At 41.1% G+C, this 22,317-nt stretch overlaps 2 protein-coding genes across 3 annotated transcripts in view; one reads left to right on the top strand and one right to left on the bottom strand.

Annotated features, from left to right (window-relative positions):
• GKN2 (gastrokine 2) overlaps positions 1-22,317 on the bottom strand; it is a 326,208-nt gene that overhangs the window by 120,325 nt on the left and 183,566 nt on the right. The gene's annotated exons all lie outside the window — the stretch shown is intronic.
• The window catches only part of ANTXR1 (ANTXR cell adhesion molecule 1), a 222,548-nt gene that overhangs the window by 59,381 nt on the left and 140,850 nt on the right, over positions 1-22,317 (top strand). Inside the window, exons 8-9 of the mRNA XM_058683850.1 lie at positions 596-676; positions 14,965-15,025. Coding sequence (XP_058539833.1) covers positions 596-676; positions 14,965-15,025 — 142 coding nt within the window. The remainder of the gene's footprint in view (positions 1-595; positions 677-14,964; positions 15,026-22,317) is intronic.

Genomic DNA, 22,317 nt, shown 5'->3' with positions numbered 1-22,317 from the left:
AACTGACTATGACTTATCAGTGACAGAACTATAGAGATTTGGAGCACAAAAGTCCACAGATCAGATATTCCTTTCTCCTGTCCTCTGCTCCATAAAGCAGGAGAGCCAAACCAACTGCAAGGGTCCTTTCCTCAATGAGCAATTTGGGCAAAAGGTAAGGGTCTCCATTCATTGACCTCACCCAACACCAAAGCTTGAATTTATTTTTAAAGTTGCTCTGAAAGGAAATTTGAGTCTATTTGATTCAAGCACAGTTGCCAACAGAAATTTGAGTGAATGGGAGAAAAATGAGCCAATGGCCAGTCCCCAAATCCATAAATACATCAACCCAGGCCAAATGTTCATCTAGCTGAGCAATCTTACCTCTTGTCCCAAGGAGAAAAGTATTAAAACAAATGTAAAAGCTGGAGCCAATCCTCTAGTCCTGCTCCAGAGAGGCTGCTGGTAATCTCATTATTACTAAGGGCTTTTCAGTGAGGCCCAAGGCCTCAAGTTCCTCTGGGTTCTAAAAGTAGATGGAGCCCCCTAGACTAAATTCTCTGTGGCCAAGCCTGACATATCTCCATGTGTGTTTGTACGTTTGATGTGTTCTCAGCTGGCCCGGATTGCGGACAGTAAGGACCATGTGTTTCCTGTAAATGACGGCTTTCAGGCTCTGCAAGGCATCATCCACTCGGTGAGTAGAGCACTTCCTCTAAAACTGGACATTGGGCACATTCTGACCCTTGATCCACTGAAAATTCCCCAATCTCCTCCCTGGTGTTCTCTACTTGAGACAGCACTCCTCTGAACATCTTTGTTATCTGTTATGTCTCACTTCTCCCTCCTGCCTTTCACGCATGTCTCTCTTCTCATTTTCCTATGCCAATTCTACCCTACAAGGTAAATTAAAAATTGAAGGAAACTGTGCTGTGGCAAGCCAAACTTCAGGTGCCTCCAGTTCTCATACTAGAAACATTGGTTGATGGTGTGCACTTGACCTCAGCTTTCCCAACCATGACTGAATGCAAACTGCCTTCAGAGCATTTGCAGGCTCAATCTATATCTTTTGATCACTGGAGGTAGTTTTGACCAGTGGTTCTTTACCTTGGCTGCCTACTGAGGTCATCTGGAGCAGGATTTTTAAGATCTTCTCAGGTGATGTTCCTGGAACCACAGCTTTAGACCTATCGTCCCCACATATGAGGGCTTCATTGTTCTCCAGGTTTCACAGTCACCATTCCTTCTTTCCACCCCAACCTAGGTTGGATGGAACAATCCCTCACACACAAAAGTGGTTTTTTAGCACCCCTTTCCTGTCAGTGAACTAGACACTGGCTTCCATGGTTTCTCTTTTCTACTGCCATACGTAAGCCAGGCCCTTGGTTCAGCTGGACTATTGAATGATGCTGGTCTTGAAAGCCACAACCAGAAGGCCTGTTTGTGTGCTGGACCTGTAATGAAGTCTAGAAGCACTGTTTCCTCCACTTTTAGGTTTTGTGATTGGGCAGACGGCCAGCAGTTTCTCTAGTGGAAGCCCACCAGACTCTAGACTCAGGGTCCAGAACGCAAATTCAGAGCTCAGAGGATCACTATCTCCTTCAGATGTCAAGGGGGTCTTAATCCAGAGGTTACTAGACAGTACCAGGATCTGTCCAGCTCCCCCAGACTGACCTAGGAAACCTCCGACGTGGCTGTACCATCAGGCCCCCTCTCTCTCCCTCCAAGGTTTGCAAAGAACTCCTGCAGGGTGAGAAATAAAACCTTTGGAGCTGATCATCTGAGTTTAAATACTGGCCCAATGGCTTAACCATTTGTAGATCCTTGGATGGGTTATCTCACTTGTTTCCTTATTTTAAAAAAAGGGATTGGTGGTAAGTCCTGTTTGAGGATTAAAAGGGATAACACTGGTAAAATTGCCTAATATTTTTCCAGGCACATAATAGGTACTCAAGACATATGAATCATTTCCTCTTCCACTTCCCTTCCCCATCATAAAATGGACGTTAATGTCAACTTCCCCCAAACCTCTAGATTTTCTTGAACATACATAAAAATCACCTGGGAACCTTGTTCACAATACCAATTTTCAGGCCCTACCCCAAAAGACTCTATTGCAGACAGTATGAGATGGTGCTCAGGAATCTGCATTTTTTTAATGTTTTTTGTTAATAAATCCCCCAGGTGCACTTTCAGAACATTGATACATGTGACCTTAAGTTTTCAGAATTGTGAAAAATAATCTCATCTCAGGTTGGGAACTCCTACCTTAAATATGTACAGATGACAGTCATCTTATTCAAGGTGTGTTTATTTATAAGGAACAGAAATCAACTCGAACTGCTTTCACCAGAAAGTGGCAATTATTGAGAGATAGAGAATTATCAGTCCCAATAATGGATCCCCAGGTGAGGGAACCTTGCTCCGAATAATTTCTGGGATCAGTGTGGCATACTTGGTAATGTAAGCAACAAGAACTGCAATAAACATATAAAACAATACCCACATGGTGCAAAACATGATTAATAGCAGGTTCGGGGCTGATCATGAAGCTTAGAAGTGGATTATTGTGGGCTTGAGCCATCATGAGAAGGTGGGGCAGACCTGAATCCATAAAAGACCAAGGAGGAATGATGGGTAGCACCAGGGAAGAGATGACATGACCTCAGCCCAAAGTCTGGGAAAAGGAAAGGTATACTCTGAGGATAATAATAATAATAATAATAATAATAATAATACCTGTGTGTCTGGGGGTAGAGTTTGGGTAAAGGATCAGGAGTAATAAGAAATAAGCCTAGACATTGGTTTGGAACCAGACTGATAAAAGCTTTGAAGGAATTTTGATTCCAACTTAGTAGGTGTGATCACTGAAACATTTGGAACATCTAACAAGTGATATTTAAGAAGAGAATCTGATGGTGGTGTCCATGTGTATAGGAAGAAGAATGGGAGGGGGTGGGGGGGGGGAGGGGACATCTAGAGGTAAGAGCCCCCTGCAGCTACTGCACAGTCCTGCCTTCAGATGGCCGGATTCTGAACAGGGACAACTCTTACCTCTTCAAAGGTTCCTATGAACCATGTGCCCACATCATTCAAGAGTCAGTTCCTACCCAAAGGATTAGAATTGATGTTGTCCTTGAATATTTCAAGCTAAGCAACTCACCCAAGCTCAATGTGAGCCCGGATGTTTGGAAAGCTCTTCCCACCCCCAAAAGGAAATAACTCCAAAGTTGTTTAAGGAATTTCCACAAAATGGTCTCCCAAAAACAGGGGGGAAAATAATAATTTGAGACTCCAGTCTCCAAACTTGAGCTGAATGATAACATTCTTATGAGCTTTTATCTGGGAGTTATGCTTGTGGTTTCCTTCCTTCCAACACTTGAAACCCGTGTTTATGGCAGTTGTTAATTCATTTGCTTGGACAGAGAAAAGGGGACAAGTATGGCAGGGCTCATCTTTCTCAAGCCAGACAGAAATAATTAAGGCCTACAGTTGGCTATTTTTAAGACGTGGGTTCATTTCTCCTCTGGATACTAAAAAGAAAGCTCTTGTTTTCTCCCACCCCCCAATCGGAAGCATCCACTCCAGATTGTTCCCATGGATGTTGTTTTGTGGCTGGTTATTTTCTCATAATAAAATAGGGCTGGGCTTAATTATCCAAAACAGGAGTACAGAGCAGCTCTCAGCAAGCTCAGATGGTTCATACGGTTTCCAGCCCATAATGACCTTATGTTTAAATCCCAAATCAAGATGCAGAAGCTAATATATACTCTTTTATCCAGTACTCACTGAAAACCTTCTAGAGTACACTCTTGCCATTCAGCTACAAGTAAAGCAGATGGAGCCCCTGGCCTGGTGGAGCATAGCAGCTAGTGGGAGGGATGCATAGAAACAAGTAACTAAACAAATATGTACAGTTAACATGGTGATAAAAGGCATAAAAGTAGTAACAAACTACCAAGATGGAGAGTAAAGGGGTTGCCAAAGAGCCCAGGCCCCTTTGAAGAGATGACCTGAAAAAAGCGGTAGCACCATCCCCTGTTCATTCCTGGCCGAGCACAGCCCTATGACGGAGCAGAGCAGAATCAAAGGAGAGCAGTGCTGAAGCGGAGAATGGCAGGACCGGAAGTGAGAAGGCAAAGGCTCGATCCCACACAGCCTAGAGGGCCATGCTATTTTACTCTAAGGACGGTGGGAACCTGTAGCCTGTAGCCAATACAAAGTCTGACAATAGAACAGTGATGCCTGAAATGAAGACTCTCAGGGAATCTAGAATCGTGGCAGTTTATCCGTATCTCCTCTAAATAACGAATAAACACACACTCAGTATCAATAGTGACGTTAGCCTGTGAAGAAAGGAAACTCGCAACGCCTGATAGAGCATCTTCTGTCCACCAGCATTTCTGCTACACGCTTCCACAGCCACTCTCTGAAGAAGGTTTTATCCCAGTTGTACAGGCGAGGAATCTGAGGTGCAGGAAGGTCGGAGAAATTGCCCCAAGTCTGCCTGCCTATAATGGTTGAGAGGGGGAATTTGAACCCCGGCCTGGTTCCAGAGATCCTGCTCTTTCCATAATACTTAGCCGTGAATGTCAGGAAGTGGAAAATTACCACTGGATTACCAAGAGCTGATTATCCAGGGCCTGGATTCAGCAAATCCCAGGATTCTCTGCTTCCACAAACTGGTTCCTATGTTTTGGTCTCTCAAAGTTCCCCAGTCCTTTCTACTCTAAGGGAGATATACTTACCTATTAGATTTGTATAATGTGTTATTTTCACGTTCTCACTTGTTTCCCGTTTTAGTCTTTCTTCATTAGGACATAGGGAAAAGGCAGAGAGAAATCGACAGCTGCAGATAACGTATTTGGGACCAGACGTTGTTCATTTATCCCATTTCATATGATCCCATTTTAGCATCATAACAACACTGTGAAGAAAATGTTCTTATTCCTATTCCACAGATGAAGAAACTGAACCTCGGATAACTTTCCCAAGAACACATAGCTGTTAGGGGTCTGGGTTCATCCTGCCTCTATTGCCTTAGGAGAGTAAAAATGACAGTGAGTTCTGAGGTTCTAGACACTGTGGAGATCATTTTACATAGGCATCTCATCAGATTCCCACGACCACCGTTTAGCGTGGATACCATTATCTCTTCTACGAAAGTAGATGCCATAAGGACAGAGATTAGCTAGCTTATCCAAGGCCACATGGCAGTGAGCAGTGATCCAGAATACACTCACCTCCATCTCTAATGCCCACAATGTGAATGGCCAAAGGGCTCTACTCAATAGTGTGGGTAGGCCAGGAAGTAGCTCCATTTCAGAGAAGGGGACACTGAGGACCAAAAATGTGAAATGATGTGATGCAGTGCACATAGGCACAGCAGAGGCAAGGCCAAACCCCACGTGGTCTGACCAGAGTGCACAGTGGGTGGGCAGGGGAGCTCCTCACCTTTTACTATTAGATGGGGGAGCACTTTGGAAAATATCGATTTCTACTCAATAGATGAAGTTCTACCACCATGAGAAGCTGGCAGCTCAACACAGGCTGAAAAGAACGTCTTTCCTTCCACACATGCTCAGGACTCTACCTCTGAGGACAGAATTTCTACTTGCTTTTGCAGAATACGGTTGATAAATTTTAAGACAAACTTTGGGTGGTTGAAAGATTGTAGCCTTTAAAGCCGGTAAAACTGTAAAGGAAGAAACTATTCCTTTGCCTTCCCTTATTGTGGCTTCTTCGGGGAATTTCCACTGACCACAACTGGTAAGTGTAGCGCCAGCCCTCAAGCAAAAATATGAAGCAAAGGTCCAGCAAGTCTCCTGGGTCTTTGTTTGCCTTTGCAAAAGTGCTGCAGGCAGTGAAACGGGAACCTGCATGAAAGCTGGGTTCAGACACCACTGAAATAGGTCTTCAACTTTGAATCCCAACACTTGGCCTGGTTACCATGATGCCAGCTCCTCCCCCAAGCTGTGCCCACTTTGTGTGCAGTCTATGAGAAGGAGAACCCAATGGCCGGCACCAAGCCATGCCCATCTAGGAGTATTTCCCTGGAATAAATATTTCAGCCTGTCTTGGGCTTCCTATTAAGCGAGGGTAAATCAGTGCATAGAACATTCTGCATGTTTGATCAACAATAAACAAGTATTGAGCAAACACAACTATATTTGCAAGGATTTCTCACAAGTTTTGGCACAAACATTCCAGTTATCAAGGAAGCTGTAAGATCAGTGAAACTGAAGAATAAATCTATTCCATGATGCATATGAAATAATTTTATTTATGAAAACCAGATTCTGTGCTGATTTCTCCCTTTCACTCATGGGAACTAGAAGACCTGTACCCCCTAGTCTGGCCCAGGTCCTAACAAAGCTATGACAAAAGGCAAAGCCCATCTTCCAAGACCTTTTCAGGAATTGCTAAGGGTTTTCCTCCAATCAAAATCTACATCGGATTCCCACAGTCCTGGAAAGTACCTGACTTTACTGAACAAACCCTTTTTCTAGAGCTAGCAGAGGGCGAGTCCCAATTCAGCAACAGCAGCCATCCTCTTAAGTCAGGCTTGTTTGTGATCAGAGGAAATCCCCTTCTTTTCCTTTGCCCCATCTGAATCCTGTCCCAAAGCCTGTCTGGACCTCAAGGCCCTACTGAGTCCTGTCTTCTCCAAGGAGCCTGCCCTGGGCTCTCCTCTACTTTGAACCCTCCCTGCCTTGAACCCCAGTGGCACTAACTGTTGGCATCATTGGCTTGGCACTTGGACCTTTTTCATGCTACCTGCTGTTCATCCTGGTAAGATGCTAAACAGTGCAATCACAGAGACTGCCCCATTTGTTATATTTTTCATGGTGTCCAAAGCTATGCTTTGCATATTTATTCATTAGAAAGCAGCCCAGAGGGCTGCATGGCATTTGTGACCTACACTTCATGACAAGTGGGCAGCTTTGTGGCTGTTTCTTGCAAAATCCTCTCGGTCCTCCCCCCACCCTCTCTTCCAAGACTGCATCTATAAAACGATGGCATTTGGGGCTCCGTTCACATTAGCAGGCCTGGATACAAAACATAAATTAAGAATCAACTGTAGTTTCTGTAGTGAGCAGAAAATCTTTCTAAAAAACATTTGCCTCAGCAGTTACTAATTAGACTCAGGCATTGCAGACATTCAGGCCATTTCAACTAAGCTATTATTTCTATTTGGCTTATTGAAGGGTCCAAATGTAATAAAAATTCCCATAGCTTGACACAGCTCCCAAGGTTGCAGAGGGGATGTTCGGTTACTCCTCAGGTCACCCCCACTCCTCCAGCGATTCCTCCTCGTATCTAGGAATCTGTTAAGACCCATTGTAAAAGCAACACCAGAATTCAGAACAAAAACCGGTGAAATGCTGCAGGGTTCAGCTCTCAAGGAGGGCCACTGACTTTCCCAATATTCAGGAGGTCAGCAAGCTCATCTTCCTAAATAAACCACATTTTGGAGTTCACAGCTATCTGAGCTTTCCTCCTGCAAACAGGAGAGGAAAGTAGTTTAGTGGGGGGGAAAAATGAATTTCCTCAGTTTCATAATCTTGTTTGCGCTATGCTCCTTCACACCAGACCCTCACTGAATGTGAAGCTAATGGAGAGAAGAGTCGTATTTATTTAAGTGAGCTGGGTCCTCTCCCCTCAGACAAAAACTTGTGCATATTTTGAGGATAAGCCTTACTGTCTAAAATTCAGTAATCCATTTAAATTGTGTTTCTTGTGTCTTAGAGTATTTATTCAGCATAATGTCTGAGTATATGTAAAATCATATGTGAATCCCAAAAGGATGAGGGTATAATAGTAGGTTTTTATTTTAAATGCAGATTTTATACAACAGACAAGGATCTAGGATAATATCCATAGTTAACAATAGCTCTGATTATTGGTTTAAAGTGTGGAGTGGAATTTAATTAGGAAAGGTGACTATCTTTTTTAAAAAACACTTTGTTAGAGGGGCCCTGGGTGGCTCAGTCGGTTAAGCGTCCGACTTTGGCTCAGGTCACGATCTCACGGTATGTGAGTTCGAGCCCCACGTCGGGCTCTGTGCTGACTGCTCAGAGCCTGGAGCCTGTTTCAGATTCTGTGTCTCCCTCTCTCTCTGACCCTCACCCGTTCATGCTCTGTCTCTCTCTGTCTCAAAAATAAATAAACATTAAAAAATAAAATTAAAAAAAATAAAAATAAAAAACACTTTGTTAGAGATCAAATAAAGTGAAAATTCATGGAGGCAACATTGCAAATCCTGAAGGCATGAATGACACAGTTGTATGTCCTAAGCGTTTTCTAAAAGCCGTGGTCCCCAGGCTTAGCCAATGTGCATTCCACCATCAGCTATAATAGTGTATGTGGCCCTCTGTGAGAGCCTGAGTCTCATCTCCCAAGCCCAGAGCTCTCCATTTTTCTCAAGCAAAGGGGTCAAGGCCTTTTACAAAATGGGCCAGTTTAGATCTTAGACATGGGGCCATGATAGACCTATAGCATTACTGTTTGAGAAGATAAGCCATTAAAAAAAAATAGAGTTATTGAAATAGGTCATCTGGGAAAGCAGTGCCCAACAGTGGTGGTGCTTCATAAGAAAAGCGATGTGTGGGGGGCCTGGGTGGCTCAGTCAGTTAAGTAATCAACTCTTGATTTCAAGCTCAGGTCACGATCTCACGGTTTGTGAGATCAAGCCCTGCATCAGGCTCTGTACTGACAGTGCAGAGCCTGCTTGGAATTTTCTCTCTCCTTCTCTCTTTGCCCCTCCCTAGCTCATTCTCTCTCTCTCTCTCTCTCTCTAAATAAGCATATTTTAAAGATTAAAAATAAGAGGGAGGTGTTACAAGTATAGTATATGGCCCTGTTATTTAAAAGACCCTAAAATTGCATTTATAGAGAAAAAGGAAAACCAATACCTAATATGCTAGAATGCCAGTTTATGAAGCCATGTAGATACAGCATTTATTCATTTATTCAATAAATATTTATTTAGTGGGGCGCCTGGGTGGCTCAGTCGGTTAGACGTCCGACTTTAGCCCAGGTCACGATCTCGCGGTCTGTGAGATCGAGCCCCACGTCGGGCTCTGGGCTGATGGCTCTGAGCCTGGAGCCTGCTTCTGATTCTGTGTCTCCCTCTCTCTCTGCCCCTCCCCTGTTCATGCTCTGTCTCTCTCTGTCTCAAAAATAAATAAACGTTAAAAAAAATTTTCTTTTAATAAATAAATAAATAAATAAATGAATATTTATTTAGTGCCTCTTATGTTCCAGGTAGGCATTGTGATTGTAGTGATGGCTAAAACAAATGCAGTCCTCACCTCTAGAGTTCATAGTCTAAGGAGAAAGATAGACAATGACCAAACAATCAAAAAATATATATATAATTATAAACTACAATAAGTCCTCTGAAGGATGACAGTCTATACGAAAATGTGGATGGATGCAAAAATATTTTATTGGTAAAATCACCAGGGCATAGGCGGGGTGGCAAAATCTATATTCGGTTTGAAGGGTGACGGTGAGGTTAAGGACAGCTGCTAAGTTTTTTCTTGGAGAACCACATAGACGTAATCAGTCAAGAGGTGGTTGAACCACACTTGGACCAGCCTACTTCACGCTCCAGACACCTTAAAACCAGAATGTGCCTTTCATGACAATTAAGGCACCAAGGAACATGCTCTGAAAGACTTTCTGACAGATGCATGGAAGCAAAAGGCCCTATACTATGAATGGGTGAAAGAGGCTGGTCTTTATTACAGACATAAAAAAATCTTTTTTAGAAAATGTTTATTTATTTTTGAGAGAGAGAGAGAGAGAGAGAGAATAAGCAGGGGACAGGCAGAGAGAGAAGGGAACAGAGGATCCAAAGCAGGCTCTGTGCTGACAGCTGAGAGCTCAGCGCAGGGCTCAAACTGACAAACCTGAGCTGAAGTCAGACACCTAACTGACTGAGCCACCCAGGTGCCCCAACAAAAAAATATTTCAACAGAGGGGCGCCTGGGTGGCGCAGTCGGTTAAGCGTCCGACTTCAGCCAGGTCACGATCTCGCGGTCCGTGAGTTCGAGCCCCGCGTCAGGCTCTGGGCTGATGGCTCGGAGCCTGGAGCCTGTTTCCGATTCTGTGTCTCCCTCTCTTTCTGCCCCTCCCCCGTTCATGCTCTGTCTCTCTCTGTCCCAAAAATAAATAAAAAACGTTGAAAAAAAATTAAAAAAAAAAAAAAAACTTCAACAGGAAATTACCAAGTAGATAAAAACCGGTTGTTTATTGGGAAAGGAGGCAGAGTAATTAGGGGGAAAAAATTAGGTGTGTGTATGGTAAGGGAGGGGTTCCTGATAACTCTATGTGAATATCCACAATTATTTAAGGATTCTTCAGAAATCCCTGCAGAAACTGCAAACTTTATAAAAAAAAGGACACTACAGTTTTAGGAACCAAAAAAAATAATAAACCTTTATATACAACCTGGACTGGTCCACAATAGATTTCACTTTAAATATATTAAATAGCTCTTATTACTTGGCAAAGTTCTTTTATATCTGTTGTTCCTCTTACTCCCCCAACAATCTAATGAAGTGAGCAAAAGTAACCATACCACATTGCATTTATATAGTTCTTTGTGGATTTCAAACGTGCCTCCCCATATCTCTTCTTTTTGAAATTGGTCCAAAAGGTGGCAGGAAAATACTATTAGCCATCTTTTGGGTTTCTTTTTCAGCAGATATGATTAAGCAGGAGCCAGGGATGGGTGATGGGATAGAAGCATAGAATGAGCTACTGTCTTTGCCCAAGAGAAGTAGAAATAATAGTATTAACAAAAGTAATAATAACAGCTACCATTGTTTGATGGTATATATGTCAGACATTCTCCCAAGTGCTTTACTATTAAGATTGTTCTGATCACATTTCTTGGTACCTTATTTTCATGAAGGACACTTGTTGGCTGGTGGCCCAAGAGTCATTAAATGACTATCTACTGACCCTTTACATCTGTCTAGATCTGTCTGTAAGACCAAAACCCTTGCCAGTTTTCCTTGAACTCACTCCCTTCCTGACTCTCCAATCTGATATGAATTTGACCACCAAAGTCCAGTTGAGTTTACAAACTAAATGTCTCTGCATTTATGTCAGTCATTCATTTTACCATCATACAGCCCTTTGAGGTCAGTGTATTTCTTAATCCCCCTTTTACGGAAAAGGAAACTGAGCTTTAATAACTTGCCTAAGTCCACACGGCCAGTAAGTGGTAGCTCAGATTTGAACATAAATCTTTTCAGAGCTCAAACCTATCTCATCTGTCTCCAGGGCCCAAGTTCTTCAGAGTAATAGCTACCATTAGTTGAGAACTTTTGGGATTCCAGGTACTGTGCTATGGGCACTGCTGGTATTCCCATTTAACCATCCCAACTCAACAACCTTATGCAGTAGGTACTGTTTATAAATGAGGAAACAGAGACTCAGAGAGGTTATGGAACTTGTCCAAGGTCACACTGCTCATGAGGGAGTTAACCCAAGCCATTTGATTCCAGATTCCAAGCTATCCTCAGTATGTTAAACTGCTCTCCAAAATTGGGATTCAGAGAAGTGAAAGGATTTGTATGACGATAGTTTAGGGCTTACAATCAGGGCTAAGACCCACTCCTCACGTTGGATTATACTTGAGACATATAGTGGTCTTAGCCCAGTCTCCATAAGAAGCCAGTTATACTGTCACCTCTAACATCACCCTGACCCTGTATGAGTCCATTCCACTCCCTCAAGCAATTTCCCAATGTTCTATGCGAATCCTCCATGGCTACCACTGTTCAAGGTGGGGACAGATCCCCTGCCCCTACCACTCCTATCCAGTCTCCAGACCCTAAGCTAATCTATTGTCTACTGCAGCTCAGACAGACTGATTATAGTCTGGGCTGCTAATAACCAAGGGAACCCCCCAAATCCACCTACTGCCATTGTGACTTCCTACCTTTTGAAACCAGACATTTCAAACTAACATAAGCCGCAGTCCCAGACAAATCCTGCCCATCCCCCTCACTGATAAATTTTGCTCTATTGGCTGCAGTGTATCCCTTCCAGATGTTTTAAATTAAGATTGGGAAAGCTGTGTTTTTACTGGATTGAATCATAGAGCTTGGCTGACATTTTTTGGCCCTTCATACACTCCTTAGATTTATCAACTAATTGCAGACGCTTTGAGAGAATAATACAGCATGTGTTTATTATGACAAAACCTGCTAGTGTGTCTTTGTGGTCAGAGATTCACGGGTGTTTCCTCTACCGACCCCTGATTCAGTATTAAAGTTGGTTCAAAAATGTTGGTTCCAAGTCAGGAACGTACATGGGTGAAAATTTCATTTGTGTGTTTTGATGGAGATTGGGAATGGGGACAGGATAGATCCAATAGCTCAATTTTTATTCTTGGGCTATTTTGAAATCTTTAGTTGTGGATGATAAAACGATTTATTAAGAGATGCCATGTGCCTGAGGAATTTGATTTAAAACATAAAAAAAAAATAGCTTTGTGTTGTTCTGATGCCACTGTTTACTAAGTTTCTCCATATGGGTTAATTCTGTTTCTTCCAATGTGGCCTGTTTGGAGGTTTGTGCCTCGGGACATGTGGAAAGGGGTGGCTACCTCCCTCAGTCAAGGCATCCACCAGCTGAAAGCAGGAAGAGCCCAGTGGCAGCAAATGTGGTTGGGAGTGGACAGTCATCATGATTCAAGTAGGACAATTGTCTTCTGGGATATGAGTCCCTGCACGCCAGTATTCTAGCAAGCCCCAGCCCTAGGATGTTGCTACCTACGTAAGAGACCTAAAGGTCTGGATAAACCATGGAATGGGAAAGGTGGAGAAGCCGGAAGGGAAATACAGATGCCACACATACACCCTGATCTCAAGTCAAAGTGACAATGAAGGGGACTCAGGAGTTCAGTGGTGATACCAGGTACCCAGAGCCAGGTGTGTGAGGACCACTCACCCTACCCAAGATGGACACAGACGTGGGAATTTCGTTCTGCTGTCAGAACAGTCCCCGGCACTGGTGGGGATCTGAGGCTCTACCTGTGTTTGAGGTGGGCAGGAATGGCTGGGTAAAGCAGAAGCCAGAGAAACAAGGCAAATGCGGACAAAAAGGAATAAATTGCTGCCTACTGTGGTATCCTGTAGAAGCTGAAAACAAATAGAGAAATCAATGTACGACAATGCCTTTAAATTGTACAAGAGCGGGAAGGAATAAAAGTAGCTGGAAATCTGAATTCTAGAACTGTCAAAAAAAAAAAAGAGATATTACTTCTTAGGACTTTTGGGTCTATAGAATTACTTAAAACACATGATTGTGAGAAAGCCTGTTTCAATGACTAAATTTTAGTGTGTTGTCATCTGCACATGAGATAAAGATTTTCTGAAGTATGGTCTTCATTTTATCCATTTCCTTTCACAATGCTTCTCTATGAGGATGCCCAGATTTCTCTCTGGAATGGGTAAATATTATCTCTTCTGAGAAACTGATTTGTTTTTTATTCCAGTGATTGAGAATCTCATAAAAATTGCCTGTCCTTCTCATTTGCTACTGGAAAGCTTAGAACTAAATCCATGAGCCATTCCTAGCAAGGACATAAGTTCTTCACAGTATATATTTTTTATGCTCTTCTCATTCTTTACTTCATCTTCCCCTTATTTTTTTCCTTTAACCCATTTTCTCCCCTTTTGTAATTTATTGTGTCTTATGGTGTGTGTATCACTTAAGCTGGGACAAAGAAGCATATATAAATACATCAATGCAAACAAATGGGTGTTTCCTAAAGCCAAAAGAAGCTTTTTTCCTTTTACAGATTTTAAATGTTATAATTTCACTATTAATTCCTTCAACAAATGCCCCTTTCATAAATAGAGACATAGTTTCCTTCAGCCCTCCGAACCATCTCAATTTCCAAATTAAGTAAGGCTCAAATAAGGAGATTTCATTTACTTGGTAAATTAACTCAGTGTCCTATACTTGTTTAAAATGCTTGGATGAAATTTGAGAATCAATATTCAACCAGACACAAGATTCATTAATGGTGGAGAGAAGCTTATGCCCTACCAGTCAGATAACCTGCTTTGACCAGAATCAGCTTTGATTAACTCCCTGTGTGGTGATGGGGTTGGTTCCTTGACACTCTTCTCTCAACCCTACAAGCACTCTTTTGGAGGGAAGAGTCCATTTTCATTTAAGGGAGGCTATCAGGATCCAAAGAGTGAGGCACAACAAGCAGCCTTAAGTGTCGTCTCTGGAAACTTCTTTCCAGACTTTTCTAACAAAAAGGGAATTCTGAATGATCTGAAAATGATTCTCCATCTTACCTCTCCAGCTTTATCTATTATCACTCTTTTATTTTTACTTTTCAAGCTCCTTGAAAGAGGTTCAGCTAAAGAGGTTTATATATTTCTACTCCCTTGCCTTTGCTTAGGCCATTCCATGACTGGATCCCAACCTTCCCCTAAACTCACTCCTCTCCACCTGACAGAGTCCTACCCTCAGCACCCACCTCTTCCATAAAGTCCTTCCCAATTACTAGCCCTCCCTCGGTGATTTTCCCCCATGAACTCCACAGTTCCTAGTATCTGCCCTTTCACCCTGCACCTACCACAATGACAAGGCATTGTTATTTATCTTTTCAAGTGTAAGTCCCATTTCCCCAACTAGATGTTAAACCTTTCATAACCAAGGCTGGCATATCTTAGACTCCCTAAGTATCTGCTGAAAGAACAAATGAATGAATAATTCTCATGGCATTTGGGACACCCAGAGGCATCTATCATAATGTTGGCTCATTAAATGTTTGATGTTGGCTCATTAAATGTTTGATGTTAATATTAGTAAAGATGTTACCACCCACCCACCCACTACAACATAATGTCCTTGAACCTTCCTATCATGGTAACTAAAAGCAAAACTCTGCTTCTAATAAAATAAGCTGTGCTTTGACTTTTTGATTTCCTCTCTTTCTAGATTTTGAAGAAGTCCTGCATCGAAATTTTAGCAGCTGAACCATCCACCATATGTGCTGGAGGTAAATTGAAATTAAGTGTTAATTGGTCTCATACAAATGATGGTATTTTGAGTTCAAATCACATGTTTATTTCATTGGTGGGGAGAAGGGGAGGGTGGAAAGAGGAATAGAAATTGCTAAATAAATTTGCTCCTAGGGAAAAAAGAAAAGAAAGAAGCAACATGACAGTTGTTTGACAAAGTCTGTCCAAATTCTCTTCTTTCACGGGAACTAATTACGAGAGTATCGCAGAAATACTGCATTCCCACACATCACCACCAACACCCTGCTCTGACTAGACGTGGAACTGATCCAGAAGAACCTGTTAAGAAAAAGAATCGAAAAATCCTACCTTCTCAAATTTGACAAAAGCGTATGACCACATGTACCCAGTGCCAGGGCCTTCTAAGAGGTCTGTGCAGTGAGGAGCCTCAATTAGGGGTCATTAGCTCAAAGTAAATCCACCGTCCCAATTTTTATACGTCCTTCATTTTAAAATAATTAGAAAATAGGGAGGTTCCTTAATTACGCAATTACCGCATTCATGAAGAAAACCCAGACTTGCAGTTTAGCAATGTGCAAACTAGGTGTGTGGCAACCTTTTAGTGAATCAGAAAGTCTAAAGACAATTAAAACAATTCCTGTTAATTCATAACATAATCAATTCCCCTTCTGTAGGGTTCTTGCAGACAGAGAAAGAATCTTACCTGCCTAACAGAGTACCTGGCACTTAATAGATGGTCAGTCACTTAATGTTGGCTGAGTATCTTGATTCATTATTTCTCCAACAAACAATGCACTGATTTTTGCCTATTTGACCCTTACTAACTCCTTTCACTTAACCACAAGAAATTAACCTAGTACCTTTGAACTAATTAAAAATGAAGCAAAATCAGAAACTAACAGTCAAAGAGAGAACAAGGCCAAAGCAAGCAAACAACAAAAATCCCAACTACTTGGGCAACAGAGAATAATTCTTGAATCACAGAGTAGTCAACCAACCTCTCCTTTATATATCACTGAGATTTGAGACAATGAAAATACCACATATATAAACTTGATGAAAATGGCACAGAAATATCAGAGTCTGATCCTAGCAAATTCACATATTTCAATGTTTCTTATGAAATGGAAAAGAAAAATAAGTAATTAAGAATGAAGTAAAAGATTTTTTTTAAACTAAGGAACTACAAGGAAAAAAAATTAAAATGCATTAATAAATTTAAACAGATGAGACCAATTCAACTGCAAATCATTGCAAGAGCTATTTCTTTGGTAGAACCCATAAAATAGACAAATCTCTGGTCAATCCAATCCAAGGGAGCTTTCTTTCGACATTTTTTAAATCTTTGGCATATCTGCAATATTGCATATTTTATAAACAAACAGTAATTTCCTGTATTAGAGTAAACTACCCAATTCGGTTTTCTTTTATTTTTTATAAAGAAAAAAAGATAAGACACAATAATGGAAGCTAGCCCTTGCTGTTGAAAAAGGCAAGCTCCCATCTCTCTTAAATGAGAACCATAAGGATTGAAACATGCTAATTAGAGAATAATGTTACTAAGAAGAGGAAACTTCTGAAAGAAAGATATCCTTACACCAAAAGTTCTTCCATGGATTTTCCTGAAGGGCTACTGCTGATCATTCTCTAGAGTAAGTTGGGCTTTCCTGAAGGACTGGCACCCTTTTTATTGTCCACGGCAGTGAGCATCTGTCAGATAGACCTGAGCAGACCCACTGTGTAATTTTCATTAGGCTACTGCAAAGATCCAGGGATTTACATCAAAGTGCTTTGAAAAACATAAACTGTTGTACAGAGCAAGGTGACATTATCATCAACATCATTGTAATGAGGATTGAAGGTCAATGCAAGAATCATGATGTTGATAACATACTTAGATGAGAAAAACATGCCCGTATTTTTTCTTTACTTTATTTCTTTACTTTATTTCTTTCTTTACTGAAAGAAAATTGGGGAGAACATCAATAAAGCTCAGAGTACCTGCAAAAGGATGAACCCAATATATGTGGGAGGTAAAAAGAAACAAGAAGTAACTGATTGTTCACATTTCTAAAGTAGAATGGTGGGACTGAGCCCTAGAAAAATTTGTGAAAAAAAGTAAAATTCACTTTCACCAGAAATCTTTCTTCTCAGCCCCCTCCCCTCTCTATGAATTGCGTCCCTTCCCTGGTCCCCAGAGCAGCCCCTGCTTCAGAGCTCCACCCAGGCCTGTCCTGGTCAAGGCACTCTATGCTGACAGTCCTGTTCCCCCAAGACAATGATCTCAGCTGGCTCTCACCGACAACTCAGCAACAGCCATAGTTCTGACAGCAAACTGAGCTCTGAGAGAGGCAGAGAGATAATGCACTGGGCAGGCAACAAAACTGAGATCCAGCAAGATCTTTATATGTCAGGCTGCAAATAACAGGGTGAAATTTAATGGGGCAGATACAAAGTGTGGAACTTGGGTTCAAATGCCAATTTAGGGAAACCTGACTTAGTAGCAGTTCATGCAAGGAAAAAGAAAAAACAAGGACAGATAGCTATCTTCATAGCCAAAAAGAATACCTCTGAGGGAAAAAAAAAAAAAAAAAAAAAAGCTGACAAGATCTTTGGGTAAGTGTCCAGGGTAAGAGAGCTAATTTCATGTCTTACAATTCCATGTTTTTTTTTTTTAATATGAAATTTATTGTCAAATTGGTTTCCATACAACAACCCAATGCTCATCCCAAAAGGTGCCCTCCTCAATACCCATCGCCCACCCTGCCCTCCCTCCCACCCCCCATCAACCCTCAGTTTGTTCTCAGTTTTTAAGATTCTCTTATGCTTTGGCTCTCTCTCCCACTCTAACCTCTTTTTTTTTTCTTCCCCTCCCCCATAGACTTCTGTTAAGTTTCTCAGGATCCACATAAGAGTGAAAACATATGGTATCTGTCTTTCTCTGTGTGACTTATTTCACTTAACATAACACTGTCCATATTTAGACCATGGCCCAAGTCACACATTTTAAAAATGGCATTGACAAAGACATGCCCATAGAAAAGGTGGTGGTGGATCTGGAAACAATACTAAAAATTCATTCACAGATTCTTTCCTTCCTTCCTCCCTCCCTCCCTTCCTTTTTTCCTCATCCTTCTTTCCTCCCTCCCTCCCTCTTTCTTTTCCTTGCTTGCTTTTCTTTTCCTTTATTTCTTTCCTTTCCTTCTTCTTTTCTTCCTAGCTTTCTTTCCTCTTTCTTTCCATCGATTCTTAGTGTCTACCATGTACCAAACAACATGAAAAGACATGAGTACACAAATGCATAGAGCTTGCTCCCAACCACCCACGAAATTCACAGTCTACTCTGTAAGATAGTCTTATGTTCAGATACAGTAGAAAACCACACATGAAGCTCTGCCGTGGAGATCTGCTCAAAGAGCAGTGAAACAGTAATGAGATGCTGGTGGACTGAGGAAGGTCTGAAGTAACCATGGAGATTCACACACAGGATTGAGACCCTTGCAAGAGCATCTTCAGAAACTTAAAGAATCCCCATGTGGAAAGGAATTATTATGCTTACTATGTGTAGCTTCTGGAGACCACCATGGAGAAGCTGGGGAGGAAATCAGGGAGGCGAATTTGGGCTTAACATTTACAAGGGAACATTTACAACTAAAGCTTTCTAGCAATGGAATGGATGGTCTGAATTTTCCACCCTTAGAATTATGTGAGCAGTGGCCATCTGTAACTAGATACTATCCCCCTTTGGGTGTCCTTTATAATTTTAAGTTTCTAAAGTCTTAATTCAATTTCAGCTAAGGCATAATTTCAGCTAATGGCTGATTTTTTTTAATGGCCAAGAATCCAGTATACCTGGAACTATTTTGCATTTTAACACAAAGTCCTAATGGGGAAAGGGAGTGAGAAGAATATTAATCTGCTCTGATCAGAAAGAATTTCATTCAGGGGCACCTGGGTGGCTCAGTTTGTTAAGGGTCCGACTCTCAATTTTGGCTCGGGTCATGATCTCACATTCATGAGTTCAAGCGCTGAATAGGGCTCTGCACTGACAGCACGGAGCCTGCTTAAGATTCTGTTTCCCTCTCTCTCTTCCCCTCCCCCACTCACTCTCTCTGTCTCTTTCTCAAGATAAATAAATAAACTTGGGGCGCCTGGGTGGCGCAGTCGGTTAAGCGTCCGACTTCAGCCAGGTCACGATCTCGCGGTCCGTGAGTTCGAGCCCCGCGTCAGGCTCTGGGCTGATGGCTCGGAGCCTGGAGCCTGTTTCCGATTCTGTGTCTCCCTCTCTCTCTGCCCCTCCCCCGTTCATGCTCTGTCTCTCTCTGTCCCAAAAATAAATAAAAAATGTTGAAAAAAAAAAAAATTTAATAAACTTAAAGAAAAAAAAGAATTTCCTTCAATGTCATGGGTTTAACTACTTGGAGAGAGAACCTTCCCAGAGGTTACAAATGGGCAGCCTATAAGCCCTCTCTGGTCTCCACACAGGTTCTTTTTGATCCACACTACATTTAAAAAAAAAAAAATCATAACTTAACTTTATTACCAACATTTAAGAATATGATTTTGCCTAAAAATTCAGATTTCTATCATGTCTTGAAAAATCATATCTAGTAACACTGGGCTTGTATTTATTGCAAGATAAAGATTATCGGAGACTGAATAACTTCCCTTTAAAAGAAGCATGTATTCTTTCCAGTTCACCATACTCCCCACCATTCCCCACTGTCACCCCAAGACACGGGCCAAGCATATGGTTAATATTTAGCACGGTGCATATGTCACTGTATTTATAGTTCATGTTCTAAAACATGTAGGAATTCATCTGCTCAAGCACCTTTGACATTACCTGCATTTAAATAATTCTGTTTCCCTTCCAACATAGACTCTTTTAAAAAGTTCCTAATCAATATTTTTACAGATTAGCCTCTGTAATTAGGAGAGTTGACCCCTTGTTAGAGTGGCCCTGCCTAATTTAGCTCCTCCTCAGGAAATGCATGCTTTTGCCTAAGTACAATTTTCCTCTGGTCCCACTCAGTTGGCCTCAAACTTGAATAGCTCACAGTGTTCGATATAAGCAAGTTCTCCAGGAAGGAACTAATTGGAATCAAGTGTGCAAACTGCCAACTGTTCTACATTTGATGTTGTTGTACTCCAGAAACAGAAGATCATATTTAACTCCTCACATTGTCCTCACCATTCCTACTGTGCTGTTTCCCACCGTTGGTAGTAAAACTGCGTGGGTTCGCACAGAAAGAAGGTAGTTTTAGGCTTCATGTTTATCATTTGGAATTGGATGCTTAAAAGAGACACATTTAAGCTACATCAAACAGTGGTTTCATTTCTTTGACGTTTCATTGTTTTTCAAAGAGCTCGTGCCTGGCCCTTAGGCACCTCTTGGGAATGGCTTAATTCTCGGCTTGGCCTTTCCTTCTCATTTAAAGATGTTTCTGTTTGGAGGAGGGACTCTCACACACTATTAGTGGAAATGTAAAATGACACAATCACTTTGGAAAGTAGTTCTGGCCGTTTTCTTTAAAAATGAAACATACACCTATCATACGACCTGGCTGTTCTACTCCCAGGTATTTATCCAAGAGAAAAGGCAGTCTGTGTCCAGACGGAGACTTGGACACAGATGTTAATAACTGCTTCATTTTTAATAGTCAAGAACCGTGAAGAACTCATGTTCATCAACAGGCAATGGACAAACAAATTGCGGTTTATCCATATAGTGAATGATACTCAGCAATAAAAAGGAATAGACTATGCATAAATCTCAAAATAATTATGGGTGAATTTTTAAATAATTATGCTGGGTAAGAGAAGCCAGACAAAAAATGTATTTATTGTATGATGCCATTTACATAAAATTCTAGAAATTGCAAGCTAATCTACAACAACAGAGAGGGGATCAGTGGTTGCATGGTCATGGGGAGGGGCAGGAGGGAGATCTTACGAAGAAGCACTTGAAAACTTTTGAGAGTGATGGATGTGTTCAGTGTCTTGATTGTTGTATCGTCCATGATTATATACATATGTCAAAATTTGTCAAGTAATATACTTTATATGCAAGTTACTTATGTCAATTATACCACACTAAAGCTTTTATAATTAAATAGCTATAAAATCAGAAAGTTCTAGAATAATTAAGACATCAGAAGGTACTTCATACACACCAGTCTCTATTATATTTATGTTTCACATCACATTAAGCATCTAATAGGAAAGAAAATTCAGACTAACTCACAAGGTGAAATATCAGTAACAATAATTTTGCACAAGTCTTAGGCAACCAGAGCAAATGGAGAATGTAAAGATGTCTCATTTTCAATACAGTGAATAATAAGTGATCTTTACTGAGATCATCGCAAAACTATGTGTTCCACATTTCAAAAAGAAAAGAAAGGAAAGGAAAGAAAAGGAAAGGAAAGGAAAGGAAAGGAAAGGAAAGGAAAGGAAAGGAAAGGAAAAGAAAAGAAAAGAAAAACAAAGGGAGGGAACAGAATAAATTAAGTTTATCCAACTATTCATGGACTTTATTTTTTATTTTTTTAATTGAGCTATAATTCACATACTATAAAATTCACCCTTTCAAAAAGTGCAATCCAGTGGTTTTTCAAAAAGTGCAATCCAGTGGTTTTTGTTACATACACGAAGTTGTACAACCATAACCACCATCTAATTCCAGAATATTTTCATCACCCCAAAAAGAAACCCTATACCCATTAAGCAGTCACTCCCCATTTCCCTTCCCTCCAGCCCTGGCATCTGCCAGTTGAGTTTCTGTCTCTATGGATTTGCTGAACTTTTCGTATGGAAATGAAATGGAATGGAATCATGCATTATGTGGACTTTCACGTCTGGCTTCTTTCATTTGGCATAATGTTTTCAAGATTCATCCATGTCATGGCATGTGTCAGAACTTCATTCCTTTTATGGGTGAATAATATTCCATTGTATGAATACCATCTGCATAGTTGATGAACATTTGAATTGTTTCTGCTTTTTTGCTATTATGAATAATGTCATTATGCACATACATGTACAAGTTTTTATGTAGACATGCACTTTCAGTTCTCTTGAGTACAGACCTAGGAGTGAAATTTCTAGGTCATAAGAGAATTCTATGTTTACCTTTTTGAGGAGCCACCACACTATTTCACAGAGCAGGTGCCCCATTTCGCATTCCCAACAGCAAGGTAGAAGTGTTCTAATTCACTCACCAATGCTTGTTTTTGTCCATCCTTCTTATCACAGCCATTGTAGTGAGTATGGAGTGATATCTCATTGTGACCTTGATCTGCATTTC

This window comes from Neofelis nebulosa, chromosome 9, assembly GCF_028018385.1.
Source record: "Neofelis nebulosa isolate mNeoNeb1 chromosome 9, mNeoNeb1.pri, whole genome shotgun sequence".
In the NCBI taxonomy this organism is placed as follows: Eukaryota; Metazoa; Chordata; class Mammalia; order Carnivora; family Felidae; genus Neofelis; species Neofelis nebulosa.
This window is presented reverse-complemented; position numbering and strand designations above follow the sequence as displayed.